The following is a 25,209-nucleotide window of genomic DNA, read 5'->3' as shown; positions in this document are numbered from 1 at the left end:
TAGAAGTAATACTATAAGTTTATTTTTCTAGAATACATTTTTGCAATGCTAATAGTCTCTTGTGCAATGAACTTTATTTGCTTCACTTTTGAATAGTAAAATACTCACTAAAGTTTTCAATAGTAAATCCAATATCTGTGAAATTTTTTATTATTCCTATCCGAATAAAATGATTATTTAATAACTACGTATATAATAATTTAGGAAAAAGGTACGCAAAATCAGTGGAGTCTTCGATATAATATATTTATTAACTTGGAGATATTTCTTGAATCCAAAGGGCATGAAAATGATAAAAACTTTATCCTCAAATGCCAAACAATTAATACTAAAGTCTATTACGTCTAATCTATGTATTATACAAATTTAATAACAATAATTTCTAATAAGAACAGTTTTAAAAATGGTCTTTTATTAATGTATCAAACAGCAGATAACCGCTTATTGGAATTTGTCTTTTTATTATTTTTTTTACTCAATAAATAATAATTCATCATTAAACATTATGGAATATTGCAATCGATATTTCTGAAATTCATAACTAAGGAGCTCCATTAACGCGAATTTTAAATTCAAGTAAATTTATTGATTATCATAGTATTACAAATTTACCCTTTTTAATTTTTTAGATTACTTTTTAATTTTACGAGCAAAGTATCTTCAGTCTTGAGAGAATAGTCTTTTGCAGTAAAAATAAAATATCATAATAGCTGTTTTTCGCTGAAATTTAGTAAAAATAAAATAAAAATGTCTAAACTCATGCTTTAATAGGTGCACTAATCAACAGAAATTTGATTTATTTATTTTCTCCTCAATTATAAGACCTATAGTTTCTCAAATTCTCTTTATTTAGATGGCTCTATTTGCAAGGAATCTAAAGTTCTTTTTAATAATATTTTTATATGATTCTTTGGAACAAACATTAAAAAGCGTTCAGTTCAATTGTTTCTTAATTCACTTCCAGATGATAACACTCATATTAATCCAAAACGTAGCTGATAATTAATTTCAGAAAATATTCAAATTGTATAGTCAAACCGAGAATATAAAATGTGAAACTCACAAAATTCTAGTACAAACAATTACTAAACTAGAGAAAATCAATTGTAAAATCCCATCATTACAAACCTGAGAGAAATCAAACTAAACAAAAACGTGTAAAAGCATATTTATTAGTGTACTACAAAATAGAATTATTTATTCTACGTAGTTTTTCGGACAATTTTTTATTCGCTGCTACAATATTAATGAACTTTAAGATCTATTGTTTATTAAATTTATTATGTGGTGGCGCCACTCACATGAATCCGAAATTTAACTAAATTAATATATTAACAACCTGTACATATGGCAAAATATTATACTTTTTCCCAAAACTGAGTTTTTCGCATTTAGGAGTCTCGTTCCTTAGTGTTTAGTTGGTAATGAATATACAGAAATTAATAATGAATATACAGAAGGAAAATACAAATTGGGATTTTTTTTTCTTTCACATTTTGAATCTTAAAATAGGAGCCACCTAATTTTTTTTTAAATTGCTTAACAACATTTTACCATCTAAACACAAAATTGATCATTAAGTTCTATAAATATCAAAATAATGTATTATCAATGATGCGAATACACATGCGTACAAAATATCAAAATCTGACACATTGCAAAATGAGTAAAAATAGATTCTAGAATTTCATATCTATAAAAATAAATAAAAGGATATAAAAAACAAAACCCGAGCACTATCGCCAATAACATTATTAAAAAATCTGCAAAGAATGGATGAATACATTATATCTAACGAGTTCAAACAATAAATATCCAGCAGTAATATTTACAAATAATTAATTTAACAGAAAAATATAAAAACATTTTTCTTTTAGAAAAAAAATGATGGAAATTCGTACAAAATTGATTGTGATAAGAAATAAATGTGTACATCCTGTTTTAAAAAAATGCATTGTAATCATATTATCTAAACCGAATTCCCCATAAAAACATTTTTAGCACAATGAGAAGCTCAGCATGAAAATAAATAAATAGTTTTAATGAGAACACTGATGGCATATAATAATAATAAATACTTTTAATACAAATCTGGGACTCAACGTTTAAAAGTAGCATGAAATACAATAAATTAAATGCATTTTTGAATTGATACAGTATAAATCTTTATAAAAATACTCCAACAATTATCGAAACATTCATTATTAAACAACCTTTTAAAGGAAATTTAATAACATCCTTCAGTGAACGATGTTATTCAATCTCATCATTTAATTAACATCATTTAGTGAATGATGTTATTAAATCTCATCATTCACTTGACATCATTCAGTGAACGATGCTTTGAATCACATCATTCAGTTAACATCATTTTGTGAATGGTGTTATTAAATCTCATCATTGAGTTAACATCATTTAGTGAATGTTTTTATTAAATCTCTTCATTCAGTTAACATCATTCAGTGAACAATGTTATTAAATCTCATCATTCAATTAACATCATTTAGTGAATGATGTTATTAAATCTCATCATTTAGTTAATTAAAAATATTTATTGAATTATTATTATCATAAAATTATTTAGTGAATGATGTTATTAAATTTCCAATTGATATAAAAAGAACCCAAGAGCGTGTTGTCTGTTTTGCTTTTTGATTCAATTTGTTTTTTAGGACTGAATATTTTTCTAGATATCATTCGTTAGGAATGTTGAAAGTTTCTTAGTAACTTAATCCAATCAAGTTTCTTCGTCTGGTTTTAAAGACACATGGAATATGCTCATTTCTTTTGATTTTTCTTTCGATGCATCTGATTCATCTTGATCTTCGTCAACTGCCCATTCCTGAAGATCGGAAGTTCCAAAGCTTAAGAAAATTGTAGTGGATAAAATTATAATTCCTATACTCCAATAATAAATGTAACTCCACTGTTTGAACGATTGCTAAAAATAGACAAAATATGTCAACGAATTCACATTTTGCATAAAAATCTGCATTTTATTCAAATTTAGTAATTTTTAAACACATTTTAATTAACTGTAACTACGAGGAATGTCAAAAATTAAAGGGACAATTTCTCTTTCCAGGGTTTGGTAACATTGCTAGTATCTTGCGCTGAATTAGTGTAATTGGCAACACTTTTATGCAACGTGTCACGTTTATTCCCTTGTTAGCCCTTTGTCGAAATGCACCAATGAGGAAATGAAGGTAGTAGTTTGCTTTTTGTTCGCGGAAAGTGTTAAACTTACTGAAATTGAAACTGCGATCAGATCCAATCGTCGTGGGAAAACTGTAAAAAGTTGTCATCCAGCAGCAAGATAATGCTCGGCCATATTTTTCCCAAAGGACGGTCAAAACAATAGAGATGGGATTCAAATTACTGTAACAACCACCATATAGTCCAAACCTGGTTCCAGGCGATTTTCATATGTTTGGATCAATGAGGAAATTAAGGGAAAGAAGATTTGCAACTGATGAAGAAATCATTGATGCGGTGCAAAATTAATTACAGATGCAACTGAAAAACTTTTATTTTCGACAGAATTAAAAATGTGCGTTGAAGTGCAGGGTGGTTGTGTGGAAAAGTAATGTATGTTTCAGTTTTCTATCATTCGAATAGATGCACATTTTCTCATTTTACTTCTCTCATTTTTCTTTCTCATCTTAATCGTATATATCATTAAGTTACATAATAGGTTTTATACCTCATAATGGAATAAAGTTATAGAATATTGAGAAATAAAATTTTATTTAAAACTAAGTACAATTTAAATACATCATTTAATTTAAATTAGATTTAGAAGATATTAAATGAGTTAAGTATTGTTCTTAGAACATAATGTGTCCTATCGTCTAGAATTTTCATCGTCTTTTAGAAACCATTGAACTGGGCAGAAACTTCAGCGCATTTATTTATCGACTTTTAGTTACATTTTTATAGTGTATGTCTATTAAGAACGTATATTAGACCACAGAGGGTAAAAAAATAGTCAATGCTGTATTTTCTACTATAATAAAGCGCTTCGCTTATCCAAATATACTCTAGCAAATATGTAGGGTTTAGAAAAATCAGTTTACTGAGCTTCATTAAATTTTTTTTCTCATTCAGATGTTAAACGTCATCAGAAGTGTAATCTCAAATTCAAGAATACTTTAGTCTCACAAGACATATATTTCGTGCTTAGAAAATCAATTTATTATATACTGCCAAATTGGGTAGTCATTCAGTGGGTAAATGTCCAAATTGCTGTGTTGACTGTGTTTGGATTTGTATTTGTCTTATTCAAATAAATATTTAGATCATAGGAAATCAGTTCGCTGTGCATGGTGCATTAATAATGGGGTTTATAATTCAGAGGCAATTGTTTTCTGGGTTATAATTTTAAAGCCAAGCATACTGTAACATTCCCCGTTTCCCAGTACTGATAAGACATTTACAGCCAGTTGTGTCGTCGCTGTTACTTACTAAACTCCTCGAGATAGCCAGATGGTGGATCTTTTCACCTGGGTGGTCTCTCATCGGTTCATTAGCGACTACAATGAAAGACCACATGTGGAATTCCTCGTCCAAGAGTTATTGATAGTACCTTCAAAGAGAAAGGAGTGTCCAAACATCTGGATGCTAGATGTTTCTCTTTGTGAAAGGACCTCCCCACGACCCACTGCCGCCACTGAGAGAGCATATTGTTGAACCCCGATTGGCTGAAAGAGAGCTCAAATGACCAATGTAAATTAAGAGGCGAGATTGTCGCCGAAATAAAGTGCGGAGATTTTTTTAGAAGAGAGAGGAAAAGAATTGCAGACAGACTGTTGGACTACGCCCACGAAGTTCGGAGTCCTAGAACCAACTGAGTTTCAAGAAAGTCTTCGACTTCGACTGTTGTATCTCCTACTACAGGTGTAAATAACTATTTATTTAACCAAGATTAGAACAAGTTGTTCTTTTGTACATATAGGGCTGTAAAATAAAGAATTGTCAGGAAATTCTGTTTCGTTATTTGATCAGTCTATATCAAGACTTTACAGTACCTTTTGATTAATCTAAAACTGACGGATAAAATATTTAGTAGTAAGCAAATCAATATAAAACACAATTTCTTCTTTATATTTTAACTATTTTATAATGTTAACTTTTATTTAGCTGCAAGGATAATTTGAGAAAATAAATTTATTCACCCATTGTCAATTTCAAATCTGCCAGCATAGTCAATGTTAGAAGTAAATTCTAGTTTATAAAAAGATTTATTTATATTAATTGATTTATTTATAGGTTGCTGAAGGCAGGTCGAACGTCACACCGGCATCTGCTGGTAAGAACTGGATAAATCAAATAAAAAGGAAAATGACAATTTCTCATTTAAGTTTTACTGCCTCCGAAAATAGATGCTAAAATTAAGCTATAATAGTTACCAATGTACTGAACTTAAATTTTTAATATTCGCATTCATATCCACATTTGTATTAGAAACAAAACACTAAATTCCAAGAACATGGTAGAAAAATTAACAAATTATTCTAACCTCTTGTTGAGTAAGGTATCCAATCATAATTGTAAGTATAATATATGGCAAAGTGATGACAAAATTCATCATTCCTGAAATTGTACCTAAAAAAATTTTAATGATTATAATTCTACAAAAACGTATAGTATAACTTCATAATGTAAAATATAAATTTAATATATTAGGCATTTTAATTTCTATACGTTTTGCTTTCATTTATAAAGAAAATTACAAAATAAAACTGACAGCTATATCTGCGGTATCTACCTTGCTTTAGAATGGATCGAAAAGTTAAAAGTTGTTTTATCAATTCGCGCGGGTTTTCAAGTGTTGTATTTGATTATAATATGAATCGTGATTTTCAAAATTTTTGCACATTGTCTTTATTATTCGAAAAAGCCTCAAACTCTTTTTCTTTATAAGAAATATACATACTTAATAATTATAGTTTTAGAAGTAGTTACAACTATTTAAAATTATTTTGATGCATTCTTTTAAGTGTAATATGTGTCCAGAGATGGCAGCAGTGGCACGAAAATGGTGGGAATTATAATATATGGCAGTTTGATGTATTTAAGTAAGATTCATCTATGGTCCATTGGGTACTTTTCATTACACTTTTCAAATCTTGTGTGTTTAAGCTAGTGATGGGTTTTTTTTTTAATATTTATATTTTTAAGTATTAATTAGTTAAATTTATGTATAAATTTTGACTATTGTTCATATTAGAAACTAAATTATAAACAGCCCTTTAAAGACGATTAAAATGAGATCAGTTACATTTTTTACCAATATTTACAGATATATTGAGCTAATAAAATGTGATTAGGATGTTTAATGATTACTAAGACATTTATAAATGGAAAGTGATTGAAATTTGAAAAAAAAAAACTCTCTTAAGATCGTTCTTAAGTTCGACCTAGTTCTTCATCATGTAAGAATAATTACTTTAATAAAGTTGGTCTTTAGTCATGGCCTTTCATCCATTAAAGGAAAGACCATGAAAAGATGTTCTTAATTCTTATCTTAGCCGAAAATTTCCAAAATAATAAAGAATAAATAAAAACTCGAACGCGCAACAAAATAATCACTGGACAAATAATCACTATATCAAGCCATAAGAGAAGAAAAAAACCCAGCGTACAAATGTATCGATAATAAATTGTACTGGTGTGAGAATGCACAGAAATGCCACAGTAAAAAAAAAAATTATTTCTAACCTGCCAGATACCTAAAAAAGCAATGATTATTAATACTATTGATCTACAAACCTCTCGACAGTTTCAGAAATTGTTACAAAGAAGGAGAATATGCCAAATTTTAAAAATTGCATTTGAATTCTGCTGGAAAGTCTGGAACTCTCTGATCTTTCACCTTATAATAGCTTTAAGACAGAAAATAAATACATAAAATCTTAAATTTTGTGATAAAATAACTATTGACGTTGACCAAAATACTCCAGTATGATTTTTTCCTACCTAAGGCTAAAGTTCACAACAACTGCAAGAAATGTGACAGATATGCAATTCAGATCGTTCAGCTGCAACCTTTGCATCAGCATTAATTCATGATATTAGCCATGAGAAAGCAACTGATGAAAGTTTTTAAATAATTATTGGCAGAATTAAAATTGAAGAGAGAGATCGATATGTGGGGGAAGCTTTCAGGAATAACTATTGGCGAAAAGTAATAGTTGTACTCTACATGACTGACTCTACTATTTTTGTATCTATATTATTCAAAAGCATTTTAAGAAACCTACGATATCTATTTCTCTTAGTTTTCATATTATTGCCCATTATTGTTACCTATAAAATGTACAAATACAATACATTTTGTTTGCTCAATTAATTGCCAAATTGAAGGGAAATCTAAAATCATTTTAATCCAATAGAATTTATAAGCTTATAGCGGATTGGTTATGAGCGAGGACAGAACCCGGGACCTTGTGGTTCGCAGCCGAGTAACAAGACCACAAGACAAAAGCAAATGCCCGCGTTTCGCAGTTGTTAACTGGCTTATAAGCTCTTCACCATAGTACTCTCCTTCCTGTGAGTCGGAGGTGAGACGAACGATATGGCTATTGAGTGGTGATGTATTAACTGTTGAGTCAAAAATGTGCCTGTACCCATTTGCGTAGCGCCAAGCGTTATGTCGAGCTTATGTGGGAGAGTGGTTGCTGTTGTGCAAAGCAAGTCTGACGGCTTTGTGTTGCTGCGGCCTATTTTTTTCTGTGTTGCTGCATCAAGTGAACAGGACGACTTTGGGTTGCCGTGGGTAGATGGCGCCACAACAACTGTACGAAGGTTGAAGTTTAATCATCCGAGGTCACCAATGTGGCGGTTTGTTATGAGCGAGGACAGAACCTGGGACCTTGTGGTCCGTTCGCAGCCGAGTAACCAGGCCACAAGACAGCTGTTTCGTAGCTGTTAACTGGCTTATAAGCTCTTCACCACAAGCTTTTTAATTTCCACATTTTCTTAGAATAAAGCAATAATATGAATAACAACCTTATGAAAGTATGTTTGAAGAAGAAGCAAATATTTCTTACCTGAAAGATGTGGTGCCAAATCTACTGGAACTAAACAAACGCCAAATATAGTGAAATCATTTGATATACATGCTATTATAAACCAAATGGCATTGATAGTTATATCGCATCCAGCATATAAAACTCCTGCGAAACCAAGTACTGCAGTAATGGAATCTATAAATATGATTAATGCATTAGGACAATGAAACAATATCAACTCTAGGATATTATTTCTTCTCAGTTATTTTCACTTAATTTTTTTTATAATATTGTTTTCCAATATTATACAATATTGTAATGTAATTTATAAAATAAGAGAAGAATATACTTATTTGTAATATTTTTTTGTAATTACAGGCTTAATTTCATGATATGAAAGAAAAATGTATCATTTTCCATTTATTTAATTAGTATAATTATTATTTAATTAGTATAATAATTATTAATTATAATTATTTATTTATTTAGTATAATAAAATTAGTATAATTATTTTAACATACAATTCAGTGAGTTTCAACAAAAAAAATTAAGAACGTAATTCAAAATTAATAATTTTATGCATTATGCTTGCTGCATTGTGTTACCAACAAATAATCTTTATGATCATTTTATTTACTTTGCTTGTACTTTTGATAGTAAAATCTGATTTATATATTGAATGTAACAAATCATTGAAATTTACAAAGCTATTTATCCAATGAATACACACTAAGCATGTGATAATAACTTATCTCAAAAACGTAAGAAACAAATGCTGAATATAAAAGAATCAAATCGTTTTCACATTTTCTCAAAAACTTGTCACAAAAATCGAATTTTAAAAATCAGATATTAAAAGCTTCTAAATAACATTTAATTAAAGTAAAAAAATATTTGCTATAAACTGTGCACTCTCTAAAACTTTTAGAAAGTTAATTACTTATCTTTTAAATATAGATTCACTTAATTATTGAAACAGATTAAAAATTTTACATTAAAAAATGCACTAACTTGCTATTGTCGCTCCTTTTCTTATATAAGTTATCGGAATTTCTGTTTTCTCCAAAGCATAGTCAATGCCAACGCCAACAAGGCAAGCCAAAACTGCTCTAAGTAAGTTTGGGATACAAGAAATATATCCGTTCTGCAATGAAAAAATTAGATAATTAAGGTGTTGATGGAATTCCTTTAGAGATAAGAAAACACATGGAAAAAATAAAATTCATAATTGCCAAAGCATTAAGTAATATAGAAGAAACTAAAAAAAGGATAGTAATTCAAATCACGAAAAAAAAAATACTTGTGATGGAACCCAAAGTCAAGTTCCCCTCATTTTTGTATATTCTGTCGTAGACTATTTCATAAACTTTCACAATATCATGAAATAAGTTTATCTAAGTTCATGGGGGAAAAACTCTATTTTACAGTTTCGAATTCTTCTCTTAGACTAACTGAATTCAAAATTTGAATTCAGATCTAATTCAGTAATAAAATTTGAATACAGATTTATAGCTATAATTTTAAGACCATATACCTAATTTTAAGAAAAATAAATTTAATTTTAAGAATGTTAAAAATGTTTATGAATTTTAATGTTAAACAAAATTATAAACAGTGTATACATTGACGATATCAGTCCAAAATTAGACAAACATCTATAATTTTGGTGTTTAAATTTCTACCAAAAATTACAAATACAACTTGTTGCATTTCGTGATCAGCGTATTCCAAAACGTATAAATGACAACCTATGCACAATTAACCCATTCTTGAACTTCGCCCAAAATTCTACCGTTAAAGTTGTATGTAGAATTGAATCTCATTGCATTCAGTGTTCGCATGCATCTGGACATAAATCTCCATCTAGGAATTCTATCAGAATTCAATACAAATTCGTGATTTTGATTTTAACACCATAAACTAAATTTCATCCCGTTGACTTCTAAAGTTTGATATTATCGTAATTATAGATAAAAAGACATATTTCACAAAATATGTTTTTTGTTCTCAGGGTCCAAACTCCACCTCTAGACAAAAAATTTCACTTCGGGTATTAGTCGACATATTGGATTTGGTTTCTCTATTGCCAGTTTTCTCCGTTATCTTTTATCTTTCAAAGATTCTGAACATACACAATAAAATTAAATTATAAGTTATAAAGCAATAAAGCATAATTTGTTAAGCAATAAATTAGTAATAAAATTAGATTACAAGTTAAAGATTTTTAATACTATTCATGACTAATCTACACATAGAACGAATAATCTGCTTTACCTCCACACTATCCAAATTGAGAACAGTTCCCATATAAAGGGTTAAAGACGTGGCAAAAAATGCTATGATCCAAAACTGACCAAACGCCCCTATGGCTAAAGCCCAAAGCGGAACGGAAGTCGCCATAGATTTCCAAGGGATGGATTTTACCTAGAAAAGTATTTGCAAGTATATAGAAAAACTTTTCCGAAAATTCACAAAATGAATAGAAAAATTCACAATGTCATTCTCAACAATGGAATTTTATTTCGATGCACTGTTTTTTAATGTATACAGTTATCTTCTTCATATTGTATTGAATTCTATTATAAAAGCAAAACAAAATTTGGGTTTTAGCAGCCTTTTTAAAAATTTGAATAAGATTTAAATTTCTTGCTCGAAATATCATAAATTGATGTTTTTTGATCAATTGGACCGTCTATGTATTGTTTCTAAGAATAATCAATCTTCGTCGCTATATTCTTAATAGTAGCGAAGATTGATTAAAAATTTAATCTTAAATATAGGGAATAATTAAATAAATTGTGTATTTGTAAATAATTAAAATGTTTATTTATTTAAATAAATAAATACAAAGTAAACGTATGATTTGCATTTATTGAGGTGGCAATGTTTTTGCGTAAAAACACAATTACTAAAATAAAGTCAAATATTATTATATTTTTAAATTTTCTGAAAAAATGTGCAAAATTAAAATTTTATGAATTAGGTTCTAAGCATCTTAACTATAGCGCCTCAGAAAAAGATATCGGCATGTAGGTAAACTGTGAAAAATGTTGACTGAAGTATTAAAATTCAGTACGAATCTGTACAAATGTCTGTAGTATTTGCGCAGATAGTATTTTATCTGTACAAATGTCTGAATCTTGCCTGTATATATCTTTCATTAGAATATGTTGAAATTTTTTAATATCCTATAAAAATACAAACAGCTTTAAAAAATTTACCACACCTTTTTCGTTTGAGACGATGTATGCTTGTTAATATAGTCCACTTCTTCCATGCTGATAGTTGGATGCCTTTGGGGCTCATCATATAAGGCAAAATACGCCCAAATACTCCAAATTAATCCACTAAGAGCTAAAAATAAAATAATTTCATAAGTAAATGTTATATATTTGAGGCAAGGTTTCAAATTTCTTGTTATATTTATTTTCCTTATAGGTTGGGGAGGAGAAGAATAACCTCTTCAAACAATTTTTAAAAAATTGTGCTCCCTATGCCAAAAGTCAAACAAGAAAATAAGGAAATGATAATTCTTACACTGAACAGAATTTTCTTCTAGAAAAATCAAGACATCAGAAAATTTACGCTCGTGCTGCCATCTTTTTGCTGTATTAGACATTAACGATGTAGTTTTATTAATAAAGATTCAGACGTGTATATTTTAAGATATATTATGAAAGAGGTTATTTCAAAATTAAAACTATCCCTAAAGCAATTAAATTTTAAAAAATTAACTTTAAAACATCTATTCATTAAATATTATTGTAATTCTTTGTATCAAAATAGTTACTTTTGCATATAAATAGTAAAGGAAACAAATAAGCAGTTTCCATAATAATAACAAATAAGCAGTTTCCATAATAATAACAAATAAGCAGTTTCCATAATAATAACAAATAAGCAGTGAATAATAAAACAAATAAGCAGTTTCCAGATAATAGCCATAGTTTCCTTATCCATTAGTGTTCTATTCGATCCTAATCTAAATCATTACGCATAATTTAAGAAACTGTTTATATTAATGATTTAAATAATTTGCTTATAAATAATCTTTTTTCGTTAATTCAGCTTGATTTCGTTCTTTATTTTTTAACTGTATAATTTCCTATATAAAATTGTATTTAACCTGAATTAATGAATGATATATTTCTAGAGAATGATATATAATGTTATATTTAATTCACCCAGAATTCTATGCTTTATCTGAATCCAAAATTATGAAAGTCTTGAATGTTAAGAATTCGGAAAATAGTACATCTACTGTCATAAAAATATTTAAAATTTGCATATAAAATTACCATATGAAGCAACACGTACAGAAATATCGTTTCAATACAGCCTTAAAAACCACCATGTTCTTATATAAAGAAATGGATCCTTTATCATCCGTTAAATGCCCATACAGCAGAAACAAAGCATAATTCTTTTGATTTATTAAAACCTGAAATGTGAACTCGAAATTTTCTAAATTTATATAACATTCACAGAAATATAAAAAACTTCTATGAAATATGTCTTCTTTCGTGGAAATATTAGTTTTCACCATCATTTAAAATTTTTAAAAAATTATTTTAGATTCTGCAATTGCTTTCCAAAGTACCGCATAACTAAAAAAAATTTGAGTCAGAAACATTAAAAAAATAAACAATAAATTGTCCGGTTGATTTTCCAAAACACGTTAATATTCTAAAATGAATTCCTTCCATATTTTTAAAAAACTGTAAATATAAATTTTATATATTTCCAGAGTTTTAGCGATGGAATAGCATAATTAATTATTATTCTTTAAATTTAAAAAATCATTTATAACTCCTACTCATTCCACGTGTTAATCGAAAACGACAGTAAAACAAATGCAGTAAAACAAAAAAAAAAAAACAGTGTATGCAGTAAACATAAAAAAAATATTATCTAAATGCCGAATGTTATTTCAAACTCCAAAAAAATATCTAGATTTTACATGATATTTCAGTATATAGACTTTTACAATGCAAAAGGCATTATATTAAAATTATTTTCATTTGAATCCTTTTATCGATATTCTTTCAAATCACCATACTAGAAAGCATGTTGTTTGCATATATAAACAATACAATGATTTACGAAGTGATTTTTTTCAAATGTAAGGATTATGGGGTTTTCCTATTCAGAATATAAAATATCATATGTTAGATATTAGTTCTAAATTCCAAAACCTCGTATGTTTCAATAAATCTCTTATAAAATATCTTAGTTTCTAAATTATTGCCTAATGCAATAATATACAATACCATAATTAACTCCATCTACTGAACTGAATGACTGTCGCTGTGATAGAACTTGGAACAAGATGTTGAATTTTAATGGGCATTGCCGGTTACTATGCGCACTTTCTTGTGGGAGGTTCGCCCCTCATGAAAGTGGGAGCAATTCGACCCTACAAACTTAATGTACCCACCAGTAAAAGCAACCCTATTACAATATCCGAAACTTCTTATTCCCATATCTAAAATTCCCCCAATTGGAATTCATATAAATCTAAATAAAGAATAAATTTCAAATTAATAACGGTAGAATCAAATAAAAATTCTTTAAAAAATAGTGTCCTCTTTTCAGCGACGGTATTTTAAATACTTATTTAATGACCCTACAATTACAAATCAAATAGTTATAAAGCGGCGATGGTACAAATTAATGCCTACGTTCGTAAACATCTAAGTGTAAGTCATCTTTGTAATATGTTCCATTAACGTTTGTAAATAGAGCAAATATAAACTATGACTATAATAAAAAATTTGATTATAATATTAAAACTAATTTTGATTGTAATACAAAAAGTGTATGAATTTAATGGTAAATATTGAGAATTTATTTAAGCTTTAATCAGTTAATTTTAATCAGTGATTGCTTCTTCATATATTTTTACCGAAGCAGCTTTTTTAGCGCCTCGGCATAAATAAGCTGACACTTGTTGATAGTATCAATTAAAATTGAATACAATATTTGACATGCGATAATTTAAAATATCAGAGACACGCGGAAAGAGGAAAAGCCGTAGCAGATTTAGTGTTAACTAGGGTGAACCACGTGGATGCCTGCTACATGACACCCCCTTACTACAGGCCATGACTGTATGTCCTTATATTTGTATTGGCGTAGATTTTGTGATTCCCCCTTATGTCCTCTGTGCAGACAGCATCAAAATTTTAGTGATAAAAAAATGCTACTCATTTTGACTCGTGCTCTGTATTTGTGTTTTTAAACTGTAAAGTTCAGAAATATTGGAAGGCTAGAGATCTAATGGTGTCATAGCAATCAATTTTTATTAATTAATTAATAATAAATAAATAAAATATTCTGAAGTTTTTAATACTGCACAATTCGAGTTCTTGATTTGTCAAAGATTAATGTGAACCTAAAACTAAGTTGATACTTAAACCCTTTAATGACTCTTCGATCAGTTTCAGGCGCTCATATGCTTCATTTAACTGCAATAACAGTCATTCTGTTATTAAAAAGTTAATACAAACAACACTATTTCACGTCAGATAAATCGATCACTACAACAAGATGTTGAAATAAATAAAATACATTACCACTCAAATAAAAAACAGATGGCCAACCACCTAAAAAATCAGAAGAACACAGAAAACCAGCTGCAACATATGAAATGAACGTTCCTGTTCCATATCCCGCAAGCATGAAAGAAGATACAAAGCTCTGTTCTGAAGCTGGAATCCAATGTGAGATCATATAGACTAGAACTGGAAACACTGGGGACTGAAGAAGGAAAAAAAATTGATTTACAGGAGTTTCAAATCTCTAGACTGATAAATTTCAGAAGTTTTTTTAGATTGGCTTCAACTATTTTTAAATTTACTCTAGTTTATGCAGAGCAATAACTTTCATACAAAAATATATATAATTAATTTCATTTCAAAGCGATTCAGGATGATTCTGTTAACTAAAACAATAAAAATACTTGTTGTAAAATATATTTAAAAATATTTTTAAAGATTTGTTGAAATTAGAGAGAAATATCTATGGTAATAAAATCGATATAACTTAAAAACTAATTTTATATTTTAAAATGCTGTATGAATATTTTGCTTTATAATATGATTTAAAGTTACTAAAGAAAAGTGTAAAAATATCAATAATTTTTATTAGGTTTTTTTATTTCTATTTTAAACTAAATGATAATTTTTTTATCATCTAGTTTTATTTAGATAGCTTTCCCATTTTGAAGAATGCATATCTTTTAATATCATATGCATAGATAATGTTCTATTTTAACTCTCATGGTATAATATTATTGATAAATACAATATATGATATATAATTTTTTGCTACAGAAGAGAAATGTCCACTTATATAAGAAATATTCGCTATTCATAATAATATTCACTATGAAATAATGATAAATAAGATGGCAGAATAAATTCGATTATTGTGACTGACAAATTATGTGATTGCTTATTTATTTATTTTTTGTGAAGAATGCACAGATAAGTCGGGTTTCTTCTCTTTTTAAGATATTTTCAAAATTGAAAGACATTAATGGATAAAGGATAACTATCGAACTAATTAAAGGTCATGAGCTTCCATATGAAATAAAAATTGTTGAAATTAATGCATTAGTTAGTACAAGAGATCTATTTTTTTATTTTACCCATTATTTTATATATATAAATAAGATAAATCATTATAAAGGGCATCCCAAAATTAACGCAAGATTTGAATTTCCCACCATTCGTGCATTAAAGTGTTGGCAAGCCTATTAAAAAAACCATTTGACAACTGATAGTGCAGCGCTAATAAAAATGGAACGTTACAAGATAGAAGAACATATTTTCTTTGTTGAACAATATTTCAAAAATAATGAAAGTCTGACAGCAACAGTTCGGAAATTCGAGAATTGACTCCTTAGATAGTGTGATTTAACACCATTTTTTTTATAGGTCTATGACAACAAATCCACAAGCACGCGTGCATTGAAGGAGGAAATTCAGAGTTGAATCAACGAAATTCAGCCACATTTATGCAAATTGGTCATGGAAAATTTCGACAAAGCAGTGCCCATGTGCCAGCACAGCCGTGGAGACCATTTGTCCTATATGTACGATTCAATGAAAATATAATAATATAAAGAAAAAAACTGTGTTTTTATTTAATTCAAATCTTAACACTTTGTTCATCATCACACTGCATTAACACGTTGTTCCATTGTGAAACGCTTCCTTTTTACTAACCCTAAACGATCAGCTGTCAAATGTAATTTTTTTAATAAGATTGCCAACACTTTACTGCAAGAATGGTGGCAAATTCAAATCTTTCGTTAATTTTGGGACATTTTTTTACTTCCATTTAGTGTTTCTAGTGTTTTTGGGTTTGTTTTCTGTATCTTCACAACATAATTGTTTAGTTGAAAGAATAATTCAAAAATAAAATAATACTTACAATCCCCAAACCTACAATGACCCTGCAAAACATAAATGCATAAACAGATGAATATGCTGCCGATGGTAACAATGCCGTGGCAAAAGACGCTAAAAGAAGAGTGCTTATCAGTATAATCTTGCTGCCGTAAACTTCAGCTAATCGCCCTCCAGGTATGCAACCAATCATGATGCCTACGAATTGAATACCAATTGCCAGGCCTTGTGTTTCAGGACTCCAATCTAAATCTCCGTATGGCATCTGGAGAAACAATAAAATCTTAATAATTTATTTTATGAAAATAAATAATCATAAATCTACTTCATCATCATAATTTGCTATAAATCTAGAATGATGTGTCTATTAATCGATATTAAATTAAATGTTGACTGTTAAAATAAATGTTGAAAGTTAATATATTTAGTTAAATGTTGACTGTTAAGATATCTAGTTAAATGTTGACTGCTAATATATCTAGTTAAATGTTGACTGTCATCTAGTTAAATGTTAACTGTCATCGATACATTTGGCTCATCAACTATCCAACAACAGCAAGCACACATAACACGTGTATGTGTGTGCTTGCATGCTTTCTTGTGCGTATTTGCATGATAAATTATTTTCTGCTCAATATTTACTAAATATACTTCATCATTATTTGCTAAAAATAAAGAATAATTTATGTGCGTTCATGCGTTCGTTTGTGCATTTGCATGATAAATTATTTGCTGCTCATTATTTGCTAACTCTACCTCATCATTATTTGCTAAAAATAAAGAATAATTTGTTCGTTAATCAGGCTCATTATTTGCTAAATTTACCTCATCATTATTTGCTAAAAATAAAGAATAATTTGTTTGTTAATCATGCTCATTATATGCTAAATCTACCTCATAATTATTTGATAAAAATAAAGAATGATTTGTTTGTTAAACATGACTGTCATTTAAAGATTTGGCAACTATCCAACAGAAGCAAGTGCACACGCACACGTTATGTGTATGCGCATGCGTTCGTATGTGTATTTGCCTTAAAAATGTGTATGTGTATGTATATATGCGAATTCTTAAAACATATTAATTTTTAATCACTTAAACTCAGATAAAAAGAAGAATTTTAATTTTAGGTTACGAGTTACACAGGCTTCTGGCTTTTCTACTTTCCTTAAATTCTAATATCCGTAATTTTAAGCTGGTTGCGGAAACACGTGAAACTCTTAAATAACTGCTTGCTCAACTTGCGCCTTAAACAACTGCTTGCTCATCTTGCGCCTTAAACAACTGCTTGTTCAGTTATATTGCAGTAAAATCCGCATCAAGAACTTATGTAAATTCTGGATGTTTTCCAACTATCTTTTCACCCCGCTTAGCTTTATTCTACTTTATGACCATAAATTTAACAAATACATTTTTTTTAATCTTTAAAGGTTGAATATTTTACTTAGTAATGACTGATGAAGAAAGTGTATTTTATCACTTCATCATCGCCAGAAATAGGCTTTATGAATGGCACCAGCGAGCATTATAAAATTTAAATAATTTATACTAAAATAGTTAATTAAAAATCTCTCTTATCTTAAATTTCTTATAAACGTGAACGATTTGCTAACTCTGATCACCATCGGCATATTTGTTTCAATGAGTATATCACTGAACATTACCCGTAACGTTCTTATTATGCAACAGGGGCATTCAGTCGACTGACTTTCAAAATTATGCTAATTAAAATTTATATCTGATACATCACTGTGGCCAATAAAAGCACTTTAGATTTTGTCTTCACTTTAAAATTTTGTCATATTTTATATATGAGGCAGACTCTATTATTTAAACAATAATGTCACAGCAAAAACGACGGTTCAGTCTTTCGTTTCTTTAGAAAACTATAAATATTACCTTCTTTCCAGCAATACCATTTGTCTAATTTTAATTCATGATATCATACCCATAAAACGTTAAGCAATGCTTTTTTAATTAATAACATCTATATCTACATTCAAAGCTAATTTCTAACATAAAATACAATCTATAAGAGGATAAACCTATTAAGTGCTATCTTGGAATTTTCTAAACTCACAATATAACAGTTCTTGTTAAATATATACCCTCTTACCTTCTCCCACTGAGTTAAGTTGCTTTTGATATTTTGATTTTCAGGGCATTCTCTTCTTGATGGATTGTTAAAGGAATTTTGATTGGACCAATGAACCATATAGACAATAGCCATACTGAGATTAGATTGAAGCATTATAGCCAATGTCGCGGCCGCTAATCCAATCAATGCAAAAACATAGCGTTTGGGGATGACATCTGCAAGAAGAATTAGAAATTTTCGTTACTTTAATTACGTTATATTCACATTTTATTCACTGCATCCAAAAACTCGCTACTTGAAATGATCATGTTAATTAACAGGCGTAGTAACATAGTAATTAATAAATATAAAACAGAATACTGCAAACATAAATACGCAAGCAAATCCATTATTCTTTTGTAAACTACATTTTATACTTTGAAATAATACGGATTTTAAATATATATATATTGTATTTAATATATAAAGGTTAATAAATTTCATTTTTACAAAAACTTAAACTTGATCATTGTAACAGTAATATAAAATTTTTATAAAATGGGAAAAATTAAAAATTTTATTTACTTACCAAACATGTTAACAAGAATCGGTGATATAACATAAAAGAGATCTAGGCTGTGGATAACAAGAATATTATAATTTTAGTGAAATTAAAAATAAATTTTTTGCATAAGTAGCACTACTTTAAAAAATTCAAACAGAATTCAGAATTTTGCAGCAAATTATTTATTAATCATAGTTTTGTGTTATTATTAATCGAAAAATTCGTTATTTAGTTTAATTGTTGATTTTTGTATAAACCTACTATATGCTCATGTCAATATAATTATATTATGTTTAAATATACTTAAAGATCTTCGCATGTCATTAATACATTTTTAGCCATTGGCAATTTTTATTATTTTACTCAGTTTCGGGTACTTTTTGGTTAAAGTTTAGTTTGAAAAAAGCAAAAAGTTGCAAATAATTTAGATATGTGCCAAAAAAAGTCGCTAAAATCAGTTTTAGCATTAGATTGTGAGTAGGTTGGCGACTTTTGTATATATATATATATATCCCTATTATACTCAATACTCAGTTATAAAGATAAAGACTGCGGAAAATTACCAAATGTAAATTGGAATTATTAAGGTAATTCTAATATAAAATGATAGATTAAAGTCTGTTAATAATTAGGATTATAATTAAATAAATGAATTAATAAATTTAATCCTAAAAAATGAAATACAAGTCGGATAACAAATGAAAAAGAGAAATTTTGCGACAGTATTCCCAAATTCCCAGTATTTTGCGACAGTATTCCCAAAAACATTTATCTATGTGACATTGTAATGAGTTTTCAAAATAAATAGAAGTCCCTTTCAATAAGTACATCTTTTGACTTAGACAATAGGAGCACATGTTTAACAAACTGTGAAATAAATCACAATTTGGGGAAATCATCTATGACCAAGTATCCCTAATTTAATTTATGTATTACAGTATGTTACAGTACCGTTTATTTATTTATCTATTTTTTTGCTGAAAAAGATATTGTCTTTTCCTGAAACAGTGAATTATTGTTTCTGCTATAAGTAATAAATAAAAGTATTTGCAGATGTTTCTTTTCTTTTGCGTGAATGATTTCATCTGGTCGTCATTTTATCATTTTATTACTTTTCATGAATATTTAAAAGAAATCCTTCAGAGAATATTTTAAAGTGAATTTTAAAGTAAAATTTTGTTAGAAAGGTAAATTTTTTAAGGACGCACACACAAATTTTTTAATTATTTTCTTTTTTATTTTAAAACATAAAAAAATGCAATTTATAAGGATTTTAAATTATTTTTCAATTCCAACTCATAAATCACTTGAAGTTATCTGCCACCAATTATTGCTTAGTGACAGAAACGGTAAAACGTTTGTTTAAAAAAAAGCAAATAAAATATAATAAATAATAATATAGACACTAAATGAATTACGTATAAATATGTAATATCATTTAAAAAATTTTAGACTTGATGTAACGCAGATTATATTTCCTAATACTTAAGGAAAAACATGAATATATCTAGTTTTATTAAATGCTTTATTTAGTAATTTTTAATGCTTTTTGTTAGAATAAATTATCTCACAAATTGAAAACATTTGTGGATTCAACATCCAAGTTCTTTTTTTATCCTTTAAAGCGCATATAGGTTAACAATATATAAGAAAATGTATCCACATATTTTAAATAAATTTTTAACATTTCCAAATAAAAAAAAAATATGATACTGTAAACAATTTCCTAAAGTTTTCACACTATTTTATGTCAGTGATAATAAAAAAATAAAGTGCATAAATTGTTAAAATGCATATGAATTATTTATACAGATCTAAAATAATACTTTTAATTCTTTATAGAACACGAAGTTTAAAAAAAGTTCTTTCTAGGATTTTACACCCCAGGTGAATGCAATTTTAATATTTGATTTGAACTTTTCATCACTCATGTTATCAGAAGTTTCATAATTCTGTATGCTTAGACATCTCTTTAGCTTAATAAATACAGCATAAATAAGATTCCTATCCAATAAACATATACATATCGGAATAATAAATAATATTATTTATTTATTAAGAAAAGGATACAAATAATTTAACATATTATTTTATGAAACAGTTTTCTGAATAATGATTATTTTTAATGAGCAAACACACTATATAATAAAACTATAAACTCCACTTACAGTCATGCATTTAAATAACAATTGTTTCGTCTTTTTGTCCTCGGAGAAACAAAACATTAATTTCTGTGCTGGAACATTTTTTTACTGTTGCAGAAAAATGAGCCACGAAAAACACAAAATAAGAATATGTTGGCGTAATTAGCATTTCTCATTATATATGCGAATATTGCAGAATAACTAATACCACCAAATAATAATAAAGGTACCAAAGTTGTCTCATAGCATTACTCATTAAATGAGAAGGCATTATTTATTGGTGGATATCCTATCATAAATAGATCAAATTAGCTTCGTTGAATAAACGAGGCATTTTCCCCAGTACGTTAGTCTTAGTGCTTCTGCAATAGCTGTATGTTAAAATCTGTGAAGCTGGTGTGAATGAACTTCAAACTTTTGCATTATTAAGAGGTATTACTCATTATTTAACTTATTTAAATAATATTATTTATTAACAATTAATTAACATTAGCAAATAAATTTAACAAATGAAAAATATTTTTTCTTATTTATTAATTAAACTGAGCATTTATATTTTTTGTCTCGAATTTTAGTAAAATTTTCCGAATTGTTTCAAATTTTACTTATGAGTAAATAAATGCATGATTAAAACATTAATTAGCTTTATTTTTAAAAAAGCAGGATTGGCATTTAAATTTTACATTTTCAATTTTTGTTTTATCTGTATAATGTCACCAGAACTCCCGAATTAACCTGGGCATTCTTGAATTTCGGTTGTTTGTTCAAAAGTGAAAAATTGATTTGTATTTAATCAATTGACTTGTATTAAAAATTGACTTATTTAACTTCAATAAAATTTCCTGTATTATTTATTAACAATTAATTAATATTAGTAAATAAATTTAAAAAATGAAAAATATTTTTTTTATTTATTAATTAAACTGAGCATTTATATTTTTTTTTTCACAAATTTCAATAAAATTTTTCGAATTGTTTCAAATTTTATTTATGAGTAAATTAATGCATGATCAAAACATTAATTAACTTTAATTTTTAAAAAGCTAGATTAGCAAATAAATTTTACATTTCAAATTTTTTTTTTATCTGTATAAAGTCACCAGAAATCCCGAATTAACCTGGACACTCTTGAATTTCGGTTGTTTGTTCAAAAGTGAAAAATTGATATGTATTTTGTAATTGACTTGTATTAAAAATTGACTTATATTTAACTTCAATCAAATTTCCTGGATTCTCAAATAAATAGTTACTGGCTTTATTTTCTAAAAGATTAGACATATAAGTCAATTTTAAATGTCCAACTTTTTCTTTATGCATAAGTCGTATATACCCATATTAGCCTCGTATAAGTCTTTGATTGAATTATATGGTTCTGTATTTCAATTGTTTTTTCCGTTCTGAAAACTTAGTCGGATATATTTTGGATTTCAATCACATGTCCTAAAATGTTCCTAAAAGCCCTGAAATTTTATTAATTGTCCTACAATATTTTGAATTTTAATTAAAAGTTAATAGCTTGTATTAAAAATATTGGTAAGAATTTATTCTTCAAAAATTGGATGAAATAATTTTAAAATTCTTTATTTTGCACGTTATATATGAATCGACCAAACATCCTAAGGCAGCCAGGACAGGACCGAATTTCCATTGTTTGCTTTAGACGAATTGAAAAGGTGTCGCGAATTTGAGTTAAACGTCTGAGATTTTTATATTTCTTTAACTATCAATAATTGCTTCATTTCAACAAATTATTATCAAATTTTAAACTTTCTAAATGATTTCTATTTTTGGAAAATAATTTCTATTTTCTGATACAGCCTTCTTAAAAAAATACTTTCCTGTCACAAGTAAATTGAATGAATCACCTTCAAATAAACTAGCGGAAGTGCTCAACCCTAAAGTTTTTCACATATTCTATAAAAGATTTTATACCCCTCTCCCTACATAAAACTATGCATATTCACGAAGGCTATGAACACCATGAGTGTTCAATGTTTTATTTTCATGCATGAGAATTATGTGCTTCGTGGTACAATAAAGAAAACCAATAGTTGTGTATTAACGGTATACCGAATAGTAATCAAGTAAGAATTTTAAAATTAATCTAACATTTTTACTGAATCTTGCATGGCGATTCGTTGTAAATACTATTAATGTACACAGGTATCGAAAATTCGAATATGCTTTTTAGATATCTTTTTTTCATATAGATTGAAATAAAAATTTGACATGTAATTTCAATTGTAATCAAAAACTTCACCTATGAAATTTTATTTATTTCTGTCATTGCGTTTTTCAGTTATCTTGTTTATATGTGTGAGAAAGTGTATACCGATAGGTGGCCAACTGTTTGATTCATTTGACCTAAAACTTCATGAGAATCCACTCTTTGTATGTTAAAATTGTGAATCAAATTTCAATTACCTAAGCTGCTACTTTTTTGTTATGCTCACATGCATGAAAAGTAAAAACCAGCATACGGCCAATCCCTTAACGTATTTGGTTCCAAATTTGATACAATCTACATTTTGGATGCTTAATCTGTCTACAAAATTTTATATGTCTAAATCTTTTTTATCGTTATCGTGTTCACTTGTACCTGGATGCCCAGATAGATCAATTTATCTCAATGCATTTCCTTAATTATTTGACAGAAATCTAAAACTTTCAAATAAAAAAGCATATACCAAATATATATATACGTCAAGCTTAAAGCGTTTTAAATTATCGTCTTTATAGACAGAAAGACAGACGTAATTCCAAAAATGCGTTGTAAATTGTGTAAAAATACTGTTTAAAGTTTAAAATAAAATATAACCGCTCAAGAAAAATTCTGAATAAAAAATACATTAAATTTTAATCAGTCACTTTAAATGGTCCTTCATTTAGTCTTTATGCATATTTCACTGTCCGTATTTTGCCTTCAGCGGTACTAGTGTTGAAACTTTTAACTTTACAGATATATCTTTCAATTTCCCAAGCCAAAATAATATGTAAACAAAATAGATTTACGTTTGTTTCAGTACATTCTTTGTAATTAATTTTAAATACTGTACTATAATTCTGATTCCCATGCAGATTTAAGCAACTTTCGCTAAAAGGATAAAGATGGATTAGTGCATACTTGCCCAATCATTCTCTTTTTTAAACTTAGAGACATACAGATCTGGTGGTTATCAAAATAATGGAAACACCTTAGATTTATAAAGAATCCTTTATTAGTATGATGTAGAACCGCATTTGGCATGTTATACAGCTTGGATTCCCCTAGGAATCGATTCATACAAGTATTGAATAGTGTTTAGAGGAATATTGTACCATTCTTCCTGGAGATATTGTGAGAGATGATGCTGGTAGTGGATATCGATTTCGTATTGAACGCTCCAAAACAGACCATAAATATTAAATTATATGGAGGTCGGGTGACTGTGCGGGCTAAGGCATAGGTTCAACTTCATTCTCGGGTTCATCAAACCCTGATTGGACAAGTCTCACTGTATGGATAGGTGCATTATCATTCTGGACAGTCCATTCCATCTCTTGCAGAAAACAAATTTTGAATCATAGGGTGGACCTAGTCTGATAAAATTTCTCTATACTTCTCCCCAGTGATCCTTTCTTTCAGTGTTACGATTCGGCCAGCAGGAAACCACGACATGGCTGCCCATGTCATGATAGATCCACCTTCATGCTTGACAGATGGAAGGAAACAATTGCGGTCATACGCTGATGCAGGTGTCCTCCAAACATATACCCGTCCTGTTGTAGGTAAAAGTCAGACCTTATTACATTCTTCCAATTATAAATCGATCATGTTTTGTAAGTGGGACACCAATATAGATGACGTTTACCATGAACATCTGAGACAAGTGACTTGAGAATTGCTGCTGTGCCATGAGTTCTGTGGTCACTTTTGCTGCAGTTGTTCGTTATTTAGACATTATAATCCGCTTCAATACCCGTCAGTCTCTGTCATTGAGCTTCTCTTTCAGCCCA

At 28.3% G+C, this 25,209-nt stretch overlaps 1 protein-coding gene across 1 annotated transcript in view; it reads right to left on the bottom strand.

Annotated features, from left to right (window-relative positions):
• LOC129984918 (sialin-like) overlaps positions 1 to 19,100 on the bottom strand; it is a 28,488-nt gene extending 9,388 nt beyond the window's left edge. The window contains exons 1-8 of the mRNA XM_056094867.1: positions 19,094 to 19,100; positions 18,544 to 18,740; positions 16,453 to 16,692; positions 14,589 to 14,772; positions 11,240 to 11,367; positions 10,288 to 10,437; positions 9,025 to 9,157; positions 8,052 to 8,207 (exon numbers count right to left, since the gene is read on the bottom strand). Of these exons, the coding sequence (XP_055950842.1) occupies positions 8,052 to 8,207; positions 9,025 to 9,157; positions 10,288 to 10,437; positions 11,240 to 11,367; positions 14,589 to 14,772; positions 16,453 to 16,692; positions 18,544 to 18,740; positions 19,094 to 19,100 (1,195 nt within the window). The remainder of the gene's footprint in view (positions 1 to 8,051; positions 8,208 to 9,024; positions 9,158 to 10,287; positions 10,438 to 11,239; positions 11,368 to 14,588; positions 14,773 to 16,452; positions 16,693 to 18,543; positions 18,741 to 19,093) is intronic.
• Between the last annotated feature and the right edge of the window lie 6,109 nt (positions 19,101 to 25,209).

Source organism: Argiope bruennichi, chromosome 9, assembly GCF_947563725.1.
Source record: "Argiope bruennichi chromosome 9, qqArgBrue1.1, whole genome shotgun sequence".
NCBI lineage: Eukaryota > Metazoa > Arthropoda > Arachnida > Araneae > Araneidae > Argiope > Argiope bruennichi.
The sequence above is the reverse complement of the archived record's forward strand: the minus strand, read 5'-3'. Positions and strand labels throughout refer to the sequence as shown.